This window comes from Myxocyprinus asiaticus, chromosome 44 (assembly GCF_019703515.2).
Source record: "Myxocyprinus asiaticus isolate MX2 ecotype Aquarium Trade chromosome 44, UBuf_Myxa_2, whole genome shotgun sequence".
Lineage (NCBI taxonomy): Eukaryota > Metazoa > Chordata > Actinopteri > Cypriniformes > Catostomidae > Myxocyprinus > Myxocyprinus asiaticus.
In genome coordinates this window covers 16,284,212-16,301,774 of record NC_059387.1, presented here as the reverse complement: position 1 = coordinate 16,301,774, position 17,563 = coordinate 16,284,212, and the positions used below count along the sequence as shown (strand labels likewise).

Here is a 17,563-nt window from a genome sequence, read left to right as displayed (position 1 = left end):
TATGCATGAGGAATGTAAATCACCAAAAACAAAAGAAGAAGAATGTAAAAATGAAAATGGAGATTGATTGTAAAAAAGAAACCAAAAACAAAAAGGAATTGACCTGTTTCTCACCCACACCTATCATATTGCTTCTGAAGACATAGATTTAACCACTGGAGTCTTATGGATTATGTTTATGCTACCTTTGTTTGCTTTTTGGAGCTTCTAAGTTTTGGTCACCATTCACTTTTATTGTATAGAGACCAACAGAGCTTAAATATTCTTCTAAAAATCTTTGTGTTCTGCAGAAGAAAAAAAGTCAAAGACATCTGTGATGGTATTAGGGTGAGTAAATGATGAGAGAACTATCCCTTTAAAAGTACAGTAAATCAAAAAAATGATAATATTCTGTTATCATTTAGTCACCCTTGTGACGAGGCTGATTAAATGATGACAGAATTTTCATATTTAGGTGAACTATCCATTTTTCCACACACAAACCAATAATTACTCTGAGCAAACATACATACAACATCCATTTATATACATTTTATTTGCGACTGTCTAAGCATTGAAAACAACTATATTAGTAGGGCAATGTCATGATGATGATGATGCATCCCACTCTGTTTTCCATTTCCATTTCATACAGGCAGTTGAGACAATCTCCCTGTGGGGTCCTGTGGAGAGGGGCTGGTTTAAATAGAGCGCCAGCAGCTGCAGCGGCGTTCTTATGAGATCCGTCAGAAATCTGTTTGTCACTCTCGTCTCTCTGTAGAGCGGCAACGGTCAGGCAGCTATCGCGCGCATCCGTACCGGGATCCTATAGTGTTGATACGGGGAGACGCGGCTGTATTTATGGCAACTTAGAGACGCATGCCTTTTTTACATTTTTTTTTAATTCTCGTTGTTGTCATTTACGGACATTTGTCGCGTTAAAATAGAAAAATTGCTGAAGTGCAAACCCCCCCAAAGCACACCTGTTTATATCGGTCGGCAAGGTGTGCTTTTTTTCTTGTCAAGCTCATATTCTGATAGTTTAATGCGCTATTTGGTCAAGTGGTGTATAGTATTTTAATATATATGTATATTAATAGTTCTATGCCAGTTGGGGTTAATTTGATGCTCAACCCATAGCCTTCTCATATAAGCGGATAGTTTAAAAATAGATTAGATTTGAATGTCAGCAGCACAATAGAAAACTCAGGTTTTTTAGTTTATTTTAAGACTTTATTTTATTTTTATTTTTTTTGCATTTGCATTTGCGACGTAAAGACACGCAATAGACATGGTGATAAACATTGTCGTGGAGTTTTTCCTGGTCATGTTGAAAGTCCTCTGGGCTATCGTGGTGGCCGGACTCAAGTTGCTCATACGGCCGAAAGAGAAGAGCGTAGCGGGACAGGTGTGCGTGATCACCGGGGCTGGCGGCGGACTCGGGCGGCTCTTCGCGAAGGAGTTCGCCAGGCGCCGGGCAACATTGGTGCTGTGGGACATCAACAGCCAGAGCAACGAGGAGACTGCGGAGATGGTGCGACAGATCTACAGAGAAGACACCCCGATGTCAAAAGAGGGTAAATGGGATGATTGATGCTGTTATGATATAGTAGGCTATATATTTAATAGGTATGACTTGTTTTGTGTGTGATCCCATTTAGTTGCCTACCTTGAACATATTAAGTATAGGTTGATGACTTTAAGTGTAAAATAATGTATAATAATAATAATAATAATAATAATAATAAGTAATATATACAAGTATATTGTTGCATTGAAAACTGGGTCTTGGTAAAGGAATTTTCTGGGTTCAATTCAAGTTAAGCTCAGTCGACAGCATTTGTGACATAGCTTAATGTTGATTACAACAAAAAATAATTTTGACTCGTTCCTCGTCTAGAAAAAGAAGAAGGAAAAAAAGAAACAAAAATCGAGGTTACGTAAGGCACTTACAATGGAAGTGAACTGGGAAAATTTAGAGGGTTTAAAGGCAGAAATATGAAGCTTAGAATTTTAGAATGCAATTACATTAAAACTTGTGTAATATTTGAGATGTAAAGTTTTTAAAATTGGATGTTTTCACGGCAATTTCCTTTTTAATAATTCACAATAATCTCAGACTATTTTTTTATGGTCACAACTTTAAGAATGTGGGAAACTTTCATTCCACCAATATATAGGCTAGTCCTCGTTGGCTTATGGGTGATAATCCGTGATAAAAAATCGAAATGCTGAATGGAGATCATATGAATGACCCTTTTGTATATTAGGTGTTGATTTAACTGTTTATTTATTTTTCCTTAGGAGCTGTTGGCGGTGTGGAAGAGGTCCCTCCTTTTCAGCCGCAGGTGTACACATATGTGGTTGATGTGGGCAAGAGGGAAAGCGTGTACTCCACAGCGGAGAAAGTGCGCAGAGAAGTCGGTGAAGTGGACTTGTTGATCAATAACGCTGGTGTTGTGTCTGGCCACCACCTGCTTGAGTGCCCCGATGAACTGATCGAGCGGACGATGGTGGTGAACTGCCATGCACACTTCTGGGTGAGTTTATATTCAGCTTCACCCACAACGGAATGTCCTCTTTCTAGTGGTGATATCACATGATGCCACTGTCAGGGACCCCATTTAATCAGCACATAGTCATTTCTCTATTCTGGTATTTGCACTTGAGCCAAACAAGGAAGAAAGGCTCTCTCTCTTTTTTTTTTTTTTTTTGTTCCAAGCATGTTAGTGATCCCACTTGTAAACCAGCCAGAATGGAGATTGAAGTTAATATTAAGTTAAATGGGAAATGAAATAACTTGCACACTACATGGCTTTGTCCACATGAGAACAAGCAAGCAATCCTGTTTATTCTTTTGTAATCAATTAGATTACACACTTTGAAGCTCCATTGCCCAATCAGTCTGGTGTTTTTAAGTGCAAACAAATGTGTTGTGTCTGCACTCTAAGATGGGCCATTTCACTTGAAACATTCCTAGTTGAATAAATGTTGCATATTCATCAAAGAACCCCCAGCACCCCTGTCTCGCTTTCTCTCTTTGTCTGTGTTACCAATTTTTTTTTTTCAATAGATTGTTTGTGGAAGCCAAAATAAATATTTACGGCCAAGTCTGGATGTTCTGCTGATGTAGACATCCACAAGCGGAGAGATTATGAGAATCTGGCCCGTTTTCAGAAACAATATCAACGCACTTTATCCGTTTATCCGTTTCGGTCTTAAAACAGTACTTCCACTCTGAGAAACTTTATTAACATGGCCCCTGCCGTATCAACATGGTCCTCTCCAAAGCTCCCAGATCTCTGGATATAAACAAGCTCCGAGCTAGACAAATACAGCAGGGGGTTTTGGTAAGATCACCAGGAACAATCTGCTCTGCTTTGGTTTGTTAATTTAAAGCCCATTGAAGGGCACATCCTGCTTGGGGAAGTACCATTTGGATGAGTCCATTCTCACTTGGCCTCACTAATTAACCTCTTGCCAGTAAATGTGTAAAAGCCCTGAAATGAATGTCTGTAGTTTGCATTGTCTTACTGAGACCACCTTGTGGGTTGGGCCGTAGGGGGGCAGTTTGTTGTGAATAATGCACCACATTCAGAAAAATATTATTATTATTTTATTTTTTTTATTTTTTTACGCATGTGTCCGTGGGGGAGGGCGAGGATGGTCTTAATTATTTGTTTATTAGCAAGACAGAATGGTTAATGTTTTTTGGAGAAGGGAGAGTTGACATCATGGCACACAGCCTGGGAAGTAAAACGGTTGATCTCACTTGCAGTTAATTAGGCGAGTATTGATGGGCCTTTTAGTTAGACTAAAAGCTTTTTTGATGGACTTAGGGTGTTAAGATACCACTTTGTGGTGAAAGACTGGGACACAATTGATCCCACACTTTCTTTTAAAGGGGAAGGCATTTTTTGTTCCATTGGCAAACATGCGAATGAGCACATTCTAAATACTGGATGTCTTTTTAATGAAGCATGAAAATGCCTGGATGCAAATTGAGCACAAGTGTAACACAATTTGTATTTGCTATCTATTTTATTGCATTTGATTTTTGTTTTTTGTTTTTTTACTTGGAAGTTATTCAATGAAAGCTGTGCTGCTTGCCAAAACAGATGCACTTGTTAGTGGTGGAGTTGGGATTCTCATTAAGGTTTTGCTTGTTTTATTAAGCTTTATGCAGTGCATGCTTTCTTGTGGGGGTTTAAGATGAAAGCAGGGCTTAATGATTAAGGACAGGCAGGGAATAGCGAGTGGATGTGGTCATTAAATCCACAAGCCAGCTGAATCGAAATGCACCAACACTACTTTCCCTCTTACACAAACATGTTATTTTAATTGGTCATGCTGCTTGCATGTGGTGTGTTACACTGCAAGACTCATTATTGATTTTTCTCTTCACTTTTATAATTTTTTTTGTGTTGCCGTTCTTTTGTACAGAAGGATGTTTTAAGTACTGGTATGCAATATTATTATGGTGCTGCTCATTCATGTTTTGATAAATTGAACTGAAGTAGTTTTTGGAGCCTGGGTGGTCATCTTTCTTTAGGAAGTTAAAGGGATAGTTCACCCAAAAAATGAAAATTCTGTCATTTATTCACCCTCATGTTGTTCCAAATCTGTATGATTTTCTCTCGTGGAACACAAAAGGTGATGTTAGCCAGAATTGTAGGAACCAACAACCTCAGTGAACATTCACTTTCATAGTATGGAAAAGATGCACTAAAAGTGAAGGGTGACTGAGGCTGTCATTCTGCCAATAATTGGACTGGATGATATATTGCATTGATTAAAATATTGCAAATGTACATATGCATGCGCATATGCATATCGCAAGGGCTTACAAGAATGTAATGATTTTAATAATGTAAAAAGTACAGCAGACTAACGTTTATGGCAACGCAGATAGCAGAGAATAGACTGGGGGCGCGATTGGCACTTGGTGTGTACGTGTGATTAGACACCGATCCCGTTAGTGCTCCGGTGCTCGATCCATGATGTTAAAGCATGAGATATTCCCCATTCATTTTCTCCATTGTCATTTCAACATTAACAGATTGGGCAATTACATGAGAGATGACACATTTCAGTATGTTGTACTGTATCTTTCAACATACTCTCTGATGTTCATTCATGCTATGAGAGCGAGAGAGCGAGAGAGAGAGAGAGCGTTGTGCCCTGCTCTGTTTGAATGGTCAGCTACTGCGATCTGTCGCACAAGGCATTAAAGACCATCAAAAAGACATGTATTGTTTTAATTTCATGATAAAATTTTCAATTTAAAAGCTGATACTAACATTGTGTTTCTCCAAAAACTGCTTCCGACTCGAATGATGTAGCGCGTCACATTTGCGGACATGTAGGTAATGGTAAAACTGTACATATTATATGCTGTCTATGTGCAATTTGGAACAAAAGACAATTATTTGATGTCTGGGATAGACAGCCCTTTTTTCCCCCAATGAACTTAAGAATGTTTGGTCTGTGGGGTTCTGATGTTCAGCGCACTCCAATGACGTTGTGCATTTTTCCTCCATGTCATGCAGCTCTAATACCTAACATCTCCTTTTGTGTTCCACCGAAGAAAGTAATAAGGGTTTGGAACAATATGAGGCAGAATTTTAAAAAAGCATACCGACATTAGCTTTTACATTTTAAAAAAAAGTTAAAGTGTGTAATTTCTGCACCACTAGCATCACCAAACGCAATTGCAAAATTAAAGATTGTTTCCATTGGTCTGCCTGCTAATGGCTTGCTTATAGTTGTCTCTGCATATTTAGCTGGGGTAGGAGAAAGTATTTTTAAAACTGAAAGTTTTCCAAAGAGTGCTGCACTATGAGTTGTTGCATGTTTTCTGGGCTGTTGCTTTACTGCATTTCAGATATTTGTTTTACCCATTAACTGTATGGGCATGTATCCAAGTGTGGAGGCCACTGCCTTCCAGACTCCCTCATTTGATTTTATTCCATTTTTTTTATTTTTTTATTTCTTCTGGCCTTGAAGTTTCTTAAGCCTGGCTTTATAACTGCTCCATTTCATCCTCTTAAATGGTCTCAAATATGACCTGGCAGCCAGTTCAGCATCTTCATTTCAACGGTCTGCTGTGTTTCAAAACTCTGGAGGCGGGAAGGGCAAAGTCCAGATGGACATTATCTTTATTTTGTTGGATTGCATGGTGGGAAAGTAACAAAGCTGGAGGAGCCAACAGGAAGCAAGGCCATCATCTCAGAGTGGTTCTCTTCCAGACTGTCTGTGCTCTGCTGAAGCCCTCTGCTTTTTGTTTGCTTACAGCTGGTTTTGAGTCCCAAGACCAGTGAGGTCTCGGCAGCTCCTGTTCACCCTGATGGGAAAAAAACCACATCTTAAACCTCCCTTAGCTTGTTTTCTGGTTTTAGCTGTCTGTCGGCCTAGTCCATTGGCTGGTTTTAGAGGGGTTTTCAGCACTTTCGCTTGTCAGGCCAGGAGGTCAGCTGCCCCCCTCACCCCACCTAAAGGCTGGGAGACCAGCTAAAACTGTCTTAAACCAGCTATGACCAGCAAGCTATCTTAGGCGAGTTTATTTCAGCAGGGCAGACTGACTTGAGAATAGCCGGTAGATGTGACTTTGAGGCAAACTGACTGGAACTTTGCAAAGCAAATTATTTAAGTGGTGCAAATGAACAGATTTAGTGCTTGGTCAGATTTGAAGAGCTCGTGATGTTGACCCCATAATAGGCGACATGTGAGAAGTGCATTCCAGAACTGGGTGCAGTGGTGACCGTGAAAGCCTCCTAGTTGCTAAGTGAGCGTGGCTGAAGCGAAGGACTCAGCCCATTCCTAGAGAAAAGCATCAAGGGAAAGGGAGTCTTGTACACAAGCTTGCTGGTAATGGGGAGCTGATGCCTGACCCACTTATGCGACAATTGCTTTCTTGTCTGGGGATCAGTTTGACAAGATGCCAAGCGACAGGAGCTAAGTTCTCCAGCCTGCATTCCTGCTGGACCAAGAGAAAGGGAGCAGCCAGGCAGAAGGGTCTTTCTTGAGTAGTTTTAGATGGTCTTACTCGAGGCCAATGCACCTGTATCAGATATTTGATTTGGAGCTGCTTATATTTGTTCCTGGCCAGTGAGCTTCACTGGTGAATTATTTGGCTAATTTGAATATTGCCATTTAACCGAGTTGGAGTCCATTTGGTTGTGGTTTTTAATTGTGTTTAACAAGGATTTTAAGTCAAAACTACCCTTCATCCCTCTTGTAAAGACATGCATCACCATGGGATTCTAGTGTGCTGGTCTCCCAACTAGCTTAACCATAAAGGCCATGGTGGTTGACAAGTGTTTTTTTTTTTGTTTTTTTGCAGTTGAAAAACAAAGCTGGTACACCAGCTAGACCAGCACCAAACCAGCATTAATCAACCTGGTCCAGCATGGACGCAGGGGCATGAACCGTATGTAATGTAGAGTACATAACCATAGATCTAGCATGCAAATACTTGTTTCCCTATTCCCACTTTAATTAAACATTGGCAATATAGGAACAGCATCAATTAGACCCTCAATTAGCCCCCACTTCAGTTTTATTTGTTGGGCTTCAAAGTCCGAGGGCTGTTCATCAATCTGGCCAATGCCTCTGCTATATTTCTTAGGACCAGTCCACGTTCTTCTAATTACTGGCCATCTGGGCTTTTCTGTACAACAATATTTGTGCATGTCCCTAGTGGTCAGACATGAGCACTAATCCAGGCTGACACTGCAGCTGTGAAGAGCTTTGTGAGGAGCAATGCATTTGAGCTTGTATCAATTAGAGAGCACAACAGGCATTGAACCACTGCAAGGGCCAAGGAAGCTCTCTGCTGTTGGAAGTTAATTTAGCGTAAACACAGGCGCTGAAAAGCAATTACGGAAGCTATGAATTAAGACATGATCTTCTGTTCAGTTTCACACATTTTGTGTCCGAGAGGTCAGTAAGGCCATGCCCACATCAGAGGTGGCCCCCTTCAAAGGCTCATTCCATAGTGGATTGGGTTTATACAAAGATTCCTAGCCATTTCTCCTCATTTGTGCAAGTTCAGAGCTTATGATGTGGTGGTAGCTTAATTATCAAGTGGAATTGTATTGGGCTGGTAACTTTGGGTTTGATTGGTTAAGGAGCTGAACTGGTAACATCTCCTTGACCACTCTAACCCAATGAGGTTGTGATGTGGCCAGTTTCAATAAAGGTAGTGTCAGTCCATAAACTGGAGAGTAGTGATAGACCAGTTATCGGTTTGACCAATATTTTGTACGTATATTCAAACTTTTTTACTTCATAGGTTATTAGTTCTTTAATATCAGGTCTACCAATAAATTGCACCATTCTGTGGGTCTCTATAGAACAGTGCCTAAGAATGCCATTACACCGATGTGCATTCAACAGGAAACAACAGTGTTCACTAGAAAGTTAACATACTTGTTATTTAAATTTTTTTGATGTATTGTTTGCACAAATTACTTATTACAGCCATTCATGCTCAAGTGAGAAACACGTAGCATTTTAAGTCTAACTGATACACATAGCTAAAAAAAAAAGCATATATGTATATTGAAAGGACTTTTACTGACTCTGAATTAAATGTCTTTCCATGTTTATGTAAAGGCTACATCTCTTTTTTTTTTTTTTTTTTTTTACTACATCACATTTTTATTTATATCTAAGGGCAGAAACAGGGCAAGTACACCAACACAGACACAAGCACTTGGCCAACACATTGCCAATGCACAGTCCAGATAAACATGCCAGTTGTGCATTCTTGCGTTACTGTGATGGTAACAAACCTCCACACTCAAGGGGGCGATAGTTACCTTCAAAACTTTTTTCCATTTTAAACTGGATGTGCTATTCTGATTAATTGCTACAAAATATTGTCTTTTATGTATTTGCTCAGCAATACTGTCTTAAACCGTTGCTCTGCTATGACAGTAGTTAACTTGAAAGAGAAAACACCGTAGAAGTGGAAACTTCACACTAATGTACACTATAGCACCCCTTGTGTCAATGCTGAGAATGCAATGTAAACTTGTGTTGTGTAATGAATTGCGCTCTTACACATTTTGGAATAAAACTATGCAAGAAATCAAGCTTGTGTTGCTAGAAACGTCTGCGTTCATGTACTTTAGTTCACATTTGGCCACTGGAATGGCTTCAAGTTCTGTGGCGTTACATGAGCGGTTTAAAAACTATTTTCCCACAGGATGTACAAGCAGACCTTTGATTGCCTTTGTCTTATTTCGTGCACTAATGTTCTGTTATAGCCAAGAGGGACGGAATAGTCTAAGCTGTTTCATTGGCAACAGCTCGTAGTCTAAACTCCCCAAATCAAATTTCAGTAGTGTAGATTGCAGTGTTTGGAAGATGTTGGCATATGTGTACTACAGGCCCGATCTACCCTAATGCTTCATTTGCACGCATACTTACCACCAGTTTGGCATGCAAGGCACGATTTCAGCTTTAAACGGGTCCAAGTCTGCTCCCCAAAATGTGCCCCCCAACACAACGAGACGAATATTAAGAGCAATTTTATGCTTAATGCTCTGGAAAAACACACAGTTAACTCTTAACATCAGGAATTAAAAAGCACATATGGATATTAACTGTACCATGTGGGCTGCAACTCTAATTCACATGACCTGGTTCATGGAGGTGAAGTCAGGAGAAATGAATTTGAGAGATTCCAGTGCCACAACCAGATTCGCAGATATTTCAAAAACGTATCAAGGTGTTAAGATGGCTGGCAGAGGTGCGAGAATGCATTTCTGCTCTTTGCGCTTAACCATGCAAGCTGGTACCATTTTCAAGCATAAGCAAGGTACGTTTCCACTGGGCTTGTTTGTAAATATTGATATAATTGAAGGCCTCTGTCTTGGCTCTTAACAGTTTTGTACTCTCTTCATTGCATGTTTCATGTTCCATTGAGAATTGACTATAAAGCCACAGGCGGTTCTGCAGGCTTGTATGACAGGTCTTCTGTAAGAGAGCAGTAAATGGATGATGCCAGTTAAGTTTTTCATCATTATTGTATCCACCCCCTCACTTCCCCTGGGTGTGAAGTGAAAGTAAGATATGGCATGCTTTTTTGTTTTTTATTCACTCAATCTTTTGTCCAGCCGGGATCAGAGGAAAGTGGAAGATGAGCCTGATTTATCGCAAACAGTCAATCACGGCCAGGCAGGACGTCAGACCAGATGAAAAAAAAAAAAGGAACAGTTCACCCAAAAATTTAAATTCAGTCATTTAGTCACCCACATGTCATTCTTAACCTATTTTTATTTCTTTCAGAATGTCCAAGCTGCTCTTTTCCATTAAATTAATATCACAATTCACTTTCATTGTATTAGAAAGAGCAGCTTGGACATTGTGTTAAATATCATCTTTTGCGTTCTTCACAAGAAAGAATGGGTTTGGAACAAAATAAGAGTGAGAAAATGATTATAGAATGGTTAATTTTTGGCTGAACAATCCCTTTAACAAAGTTAGTGAGGTGTTCAGTTGTACACACTAGAAACCTTCTGCACTACAGTCCAACCTCCGCTAGTTTTCTAGTTTTCAATACACTTAATTGTTCCAGTGCTAATGCCTGATCCTGGTTAAAAAGGTGGTGTTTGTTTCCCCTTCTTAGTTGACTTACAGTGGCGTTACAGAAGCTCAGAGCTTTGTTTTGGACTTTTGAATTGTATTGTGGTGACAGTGGTGAGTGAGAACGCCGCTCTGGCTTTGTGTTGCTGATACTGAGATGCTACTCTTGGGACCAACTCGTTGTGGGAAAAGAGGAAACCACAGACAAACAGCTTGTTTTGAACTGGCATGTTTCTGTCTAAAAGCTGTCTTTTCACCATTTTATAAGCCATTTCAGGCCAATATGAAACCACCCCATAGACTTAACAAAACCTGTGCAATAATTCATGCTTCCATTGAGTAGTTTCTTTTTTCTGTCCAAGTTAAACTTCCGTGTCAGAAATGAAAAAGTTCTCGAAACTAGTACTACCAAAACAAATTGAACTGTACACTAATTCATTTTTTAAGTGCATGTGAAAGCCGAGCTCCCTGTAAATGGCCTTTAAGACAGTAATGGAATTGTGTTTCTTAACTCCCCCAGCAGGACGAGGGAGATGAGTGTTTAGACTTGGTGAATTATTTGTCGAAAGAAAAAGAAACAGGATCAAAGGGCTTTGGCACAGACAAACAGCATAAAAAAAAATAACCGTCTTTTTTTCCCCTCCTTCCTCATCTCTTTCCAGACCACCAAGGCATTTCTTCCCAAGATGCTAGAGATGAACCATGGCCACATTGTGACAGTTGCCAGTTCGCTGGGCCTATTCAGCACAGCTGGTGTGGAGGTTAGTACATTTGCATCCATCACATATATCTATTGGCAGACTGGAATAAAAAGATGCTCAGCATGTTGGCTCAGCGTGGCATGGAAATTTGCTGCAGCACGCCTAGATCTCCACGCAAATTAAGGAGCACGCTAACGCTTGAGAGATGCTGAATTGGTCTTGGTGTCTGAATTTGTTGAATTGGTGTCTACCTACTGAAAAGACAGGTTTCCCATGGAGCACTTGTGTATATTGACAAATACAAACACAAAGACAAAACCTCTCCAACATACATATGTAGATTTCTCAAAACAAACTTCTTCAAAGCCATTTTAACTAATGGTAAACCAATGTTTTTTTTTTTTGTTGTTTTTTTTAAAAGGTGCAATATGTAAAATTTTTCATGTAATATTCACCTTTTTTTTTTTTTTTTTTTTTTTTGCCAATGTGTGAACAGCTTGTAACGCAACTTAAAAAATGAGCCCTTCCTGGACTTCCTAGGTTGCCAATTAAAGCCTGTAGACTGATATTCATGCGAAGGGAGCGGGTTGCTTTTGCCGGGAAAATCCAAAGGATGTGACGTTTATGCGTGCTCCCGAGAGCCTTGCCTCTGTGCTTTCGCTATTCAACTGCGTCAACAGACAGTCTGCAACACTAGGTAACGTTATCTTAGAGATGGAATCCAGCAAACGTCCGGCTCCCAGCACAACACCGACTCCTACACAAACTCAAGAGTAAGCCAAAAAAAAAAAAAAACATTTATCTACTGAATCCCGTCAGGCTAAGCGGGAATGTGATCATGGTCGAGCGAAAACTAGAGTGAACATCGGCAGGGCATTTCTTTCAAATAATTTAAACGATCTTCTCTTTGTACTAAAAGTCAGGTTAATGTCAATGTTAATCTGTAATTATTCAGCAAGGTAAACTACAATAACACATGAAATGAATGCTAGACAATGTTCAAGATAATGCAAAAAGACCCATTCATTAGTGTAACATAACTTGTTTATACAGAAAATATATACATCCTTTATTATTATAAAACAATAGCACATCGATATATCAAAATTACAGTTGTGATGGAATCACATCAATACTGAATTGTGTCAACATATTTATAATGTACAGTCTATTTTATAAACAGCTACTGTCATCATCCACCAAATTTAGCTAACAGCTATTGAGAAAGCTGGCTAGCTAGCTAACGCCGACATAGGCTATCGTATAAATGCAGTCAATGTATCATGCAAAGAAAAGTGATTACTTCAAACTACAGTCTCACATAGTCAGACCTATATCCACACTTTGTTTTAGCCCTGTTCCAGCACTGGAGAGTAAAATATAATATACAGTCTCAGAGTTTCTAGTAAAGCAATCATAACTGTGTAATTTTAATTATGCTACCTCATCTGTCAGCATGATGCTGGTGAATCACGTTCTGTCTCTTTGTACGTTACGTCATTGTTTTGGTCAATGCTCGTGTCCCTATGGAGTGTGTGCACGAGCATGAGCACAAGCAACAGGCAGCTGGCTGCAGTTCACTTAACGGCCACGGGTGTCATTAATAACAAGGCTTTCTGAATCTTACATACTGCACCTTTGAATGGCCGTTGCCAATATTTAGAGAGCAGGGAGGCAATATAATGCCATATATACTGTAAAAATATGCTCTTTCTCTGTTCTTTTTGGAAGATGCTCTAAATAAATTTATTATCTAAATACAGTATTTTATTGTCACTACTGGGAATCAAACCTAGGTATCGCTTGGCATCGCTGGCACCATTTTATTTCAGTTGAGCTACAGTTTTGCATAATATTCATTGATAAAGTCTGTCAGTAGAGTTTGGAATTGATACACCAAAAAACTACCATTTCTGTTCATTAATCAATGCTGACACAGGGCACCTCATGGTGTTTGGAGTCTAATGCATGTACAAGCCTTTCTTTTACTGCTGTCCAAATTGATGTAATTTTCCCAACAGCCTTTCGGGGAAATTTTGCCTTTTTTGTTTTGTTAGCTGTACGTACACTACACTTCTATTTTATAAGTCTCACTTCAAAGGGTCCCAGAAGCAGTGTCTGACCTATTATGCTTCCTTGCAGTGCTCTGAATATGACTTTTTATGGTTTTGCATTAATGGAGTGACTCAAGCTGCTGTGTGCGCACTCAAATTCCTTTTATTCCAGAGTGTTTATCTACACGCATCTGTGTTTGCCCATTCCATTTCTGAAGATTATGTCCACAGTGAACCACATCAAAACCCTCCTACCTACAGTATTCTCCATACACGGCTGAAGAATTCTAATGAAATTGTTGAGCTGCCGTGCCATTACAGAAAGGAATACTGCCTCGGGAAGCTCAAATTCAAAGCACACCATTACAGACTCTGTTACTTTTTGGTTCCAGGATTACTGCGCTAGCAAGTTCGGTGCCATCGGCTTCCACGAGTCCCTTAGTCACGAAATCAAGGCTTCAGAGAAGGACGGTATCCACATGACACTGGTGTGTCCTTACCTGGTGGACACGGGCATGTTCAGAGGATGTAGAATAAGGTAAGAATGGAACCGTCCAAATGTCATGATTGGGTTACAAATAACCACCACTAAATGAGCGAAACAGACAATGGGTATCTAGTTCAAGTAGACATTGCTTAACAACAGTCAGGGTAGCTTTGCTTGTGGCCTCTCATGTCACTGTCAGGTTGGTTTTTCATGCACACAATAGGGCTTCCACTTGAATAGAAGCTTGCCTTTCTATCAGGTGCATGCGGGATCTGTTTCCACTCAGTAATGACTTGCTCTGACTGGCTAAGCACTTGGGCTTAGAGAAGAAAACATGAATGATTAAGAGTCGTCTTTGTTTAATGAAAGTCTCTTTATTTTCTCTCCCCCTGCCTTTTCTTTGGCTTTGGTGGGGCAGGAAAGAGATCGAGCCCTTTCTCCCTCCATTGAGGCCAGAGTTCTGCGTAAAACAGGCCATGAGGGCTATCCTGACAGACCAGCCCATGATCTGCACACCTCGCATTGTATACATGGTCAACTTTATGAAAAGGTGGGTGCTGATCCTAATACTGCCAATCACTATGAGTTTTGTGCGGTGAATTATCAGATAACAGTATGAAACCATCGAAATTAAATTTTGTAAGACAAACAATTTTGGGTGTCCAAAGGAAAATCTGGGTCCTGAAGCAAAGCCAGTTGAGAACCACTGGTCTACAACTTGTTGCACCAATGAGAACTGACATGGTCCATTTGTTTTTCTTCTATTACAGCATTTTGCCCTTCGAAGCGATTGTGTGCATGTACCGGTTCCTGGGGGCAGATAAGTGCATGTACCCCTTCCTGGCTCAGAGGAAGGAGGCAATGAACAACAATGAGGCCAAGAATGGGATATAGAGGGCGCTGTTTGCAAGTTCCACATGGAGCTAATTTTTAACCCGCAAAAGGATAAGACCACTGAGAGGGAAGACTGTAGAGAAAAGGACTGAGTTTAGACTGGTGCACTTGCATTCGGCAGATGCAAAGGTTTACCATATTGTTCCTCTGGAACAAAGAAAGCTGTGTACTACACTAAGGATTTATTTGTCATTTTTTGTTTTTGTTTTGTGTTTTCAATGGTTTGTTTATAGAAACCATCCATCTATATACTGTCAATAGTTTTGAAATCATACATGAGATATTCAGTAATTAACTATTTACATAATGTAGTCACCAGCATTATCTAGTGTCTTTGTGAAACTATACAGTATGTTACTGTACGAACAGTAAAACCTTGTCACTTTTTTTTTTTTTCTTTTTTTTTTTTTTTGTGTGTAGACATGCACTGTATTTACTTTTCTCTACACTGCCAACATTATCACACTGTTCAATGTGGTACTGCACCACTCCAATTTCCAATTCATTTGAAGGCAGATTATATATCGGAAAGGGCCCAGTGATAAATCATGTGATGTTAACTTAAAGTCTGGTAAATTGCAAATGCTTCAGAATATGCCAATTTCTGTTGACAAAGTTTGAGATGGAATGAATGCTTGTAACATTGTTTTCCTCTTCTTTTTTTATTTTTTTTTTATTAGTGTGTTCAACACTCTTTTTGGGTGAGAGGGAGCACAGTTTTTACTCTAAATTAAGAATGTCCTCTTCAGCAATATCTACAGACAGATATGTATCATGAATATGAATTGGTGGTATTCGGTGTATGTGAATGCAGAAATGACCGACTCTTTGTCTGTATGGATTTCTTAAGCACTACAGATAATCTTTAATTGAACACTACATTTAGTTTGTGATCCATTTTGGTTTCATGCATTAACTACAACTTGTGGTTGTAGATCTGGCAAATTACCCACATTTTTTTCTTAGTTATTTGGAGGGAATTCTTCACACAACATTTGAAAATGGTTTAAAAACTGGAACGTAAAATGTCTATCACAATCGGAAAATTAGGTATTTTTGATAGTGTCAGATGTGCTCTCAATGTACACACTCTTGTCCTGTTTAAATGTTTATCCATTTCGTTGTATGCAAACCTGGACCATTGAAATTACTTTTCACAGATCGATATTTGAATATTTTTTATGTTTAGTAGGAAAAAAGGACAAAACACAAGTTTAAACTACATTCCAATAGGCGTCCTTTCATTCATTGACTGTGATGAGCCTAAAATCTCTACCTCTTCATGTTTGCCATTTGTTAACAGTATGACATAAGTACTCTTTTTGTAACTTTCCTAAAGACTGCTCTATAGAGGAGCAAACGATGTGGTTCCAATGTTTAGTGTCTCTACCTAACTTAAATTAATAAAATGATTTAGATTATCGTGGTTTGATTTATTGGAGTCATAACCACAAATGTAAGCCATCTCTAAAAATATCAACAATTATCACAGCAACCAACCATGAAGTATGAAATCTTTTCATAAGCCTGACTGTTTGCAACAAGCAAAATGTCAGCAAATGCCAGAAATGCCAAGAAACAGCGCAGGAAGCCTAGGTTTAAAAGTTTGATCGCTTAAGTGTGTCTCAAGACTTGTTGCTCAAGTCTTTGCCAACTTTTCTAATGAGTCCTAAACTCATCCTTATGATGACTTAGGAGTATGACACACAGCTTTTAATGTATTGGTGGGCAGCAGTTGTTAGTGCCACATACAGCTTCTGGGAAGTAGACAATGTAGAACAGTTTGACTCAAATGTTCCATTGTAGCCAAAATGAGGGAGTTTCACTCAAGGGGAAATGCATCACAGGAAGAGAGAGGAGGGTTTTCTTTAGTTTCAAAGGTTGCAGCTTGAGTATTTCATAATAAGTAAATCTGCTCAATGTGATGTGTTCAGCGGAAGAATTCTGAAATGTAGCAATGCAATATTTTTTTTTTTTTTTAAATGAGCGAATTGCATATAGATTAGTTATTTAAAAAAAAAAAAACTGACCAACTGCATGTTAAGTGGGATTTGTGAGTCAAAATAGTGTGCTTTATAGAAAACACATAAGCCATTTTGACCATTGAGTAACCTTTTCCCAAAACACCCATGATACAATTTCCTGATTTTCATCATAATTTATTAAAAAAGCATTTTTCTTTTCTAAATGCCTGCTGAAATGCTAAAAGTAGTTCATCCATAGTAAAATACCTAATAATTCGGTGTCTAAATGTCACTTGCATAATTCCATTTCCATCAGTTCTGCAAAAGCAAGACATTTTCCTTTAACACCAATCAAGCTAATTAAATGGGTTCACTGACACAGCTAATCACTTATCCATAGCAACAGGCACTGGAGACATCCAGGTCTCTGCCAATGCTCTTCAATTGTTGTGCAACCAGCTAGACGTCAATACGTCAGCCTGCAGTGGTGGAGGTATTGATGTTGGAGGAGTCTGGCTAATTGGGCTGTCTGATGGTCCATGGTAGGAGATTAGTGATAATACAGAGAGAGAGAAATACTGATACATCAAAACCTCCTACAGCTAACTGTCAGATACAATCGGTTGACTTAAGCAGCTATTAGCTAAGGAAATAATTAAGCCTCGTATTGCCAGAAATTCATAGCTTTGATACAACATGAAAACACAAGATTATTAAACGTTTTCCCATGCTATGCAGACAGGATTTATTTTTCCTGTCAATCTACAAAGAGTGAGTTTAGCGAAGCACTAAGTTAATGGTTTTAAAGGGTCGATAACACTTAATTTGGATGGGGGGGGGGGGGGGTCATTGAACTTTGTTTTCCCATGCAAGAAAGCCAGTGTTAACAGC

At 39.3% G+C, this 17,563-nt stretch overlaps 1 protein-coding gene across 1 annotated transcript; it reads left to right on the top strand.

Moving 5' to 3' along the window:
* Positions 1 to 678: 678 nt before the first annotated feature.
* On the top strand, positions 679 to 16,129 carry LOC127434319 (retinol dehydrogenase 10-A-like). The gene is made up of 6 exons (XM_051686972.1): positions 679 to 1,556; positions 2,284 to 2,519; positions 11,235 to 11,333; positions 13,720 to 13,865; positions 14,233 to 14,364; positions 14,585 to 16,129. Exons 1-6 carry the CDS (start codon positions 1,271 to 1,273, stop codon positions 14,706 to 14,708), a joined length of 1,023 nt encoding a protein of 340 aa, XP_051542932.1. The 5' UTR covers positions 679 to 1,270; the 3' UTR covers positions 14,709 to 16,129.
* Positions 16,130 to 17,563: the final 1,434 nt, after the last annotated feature.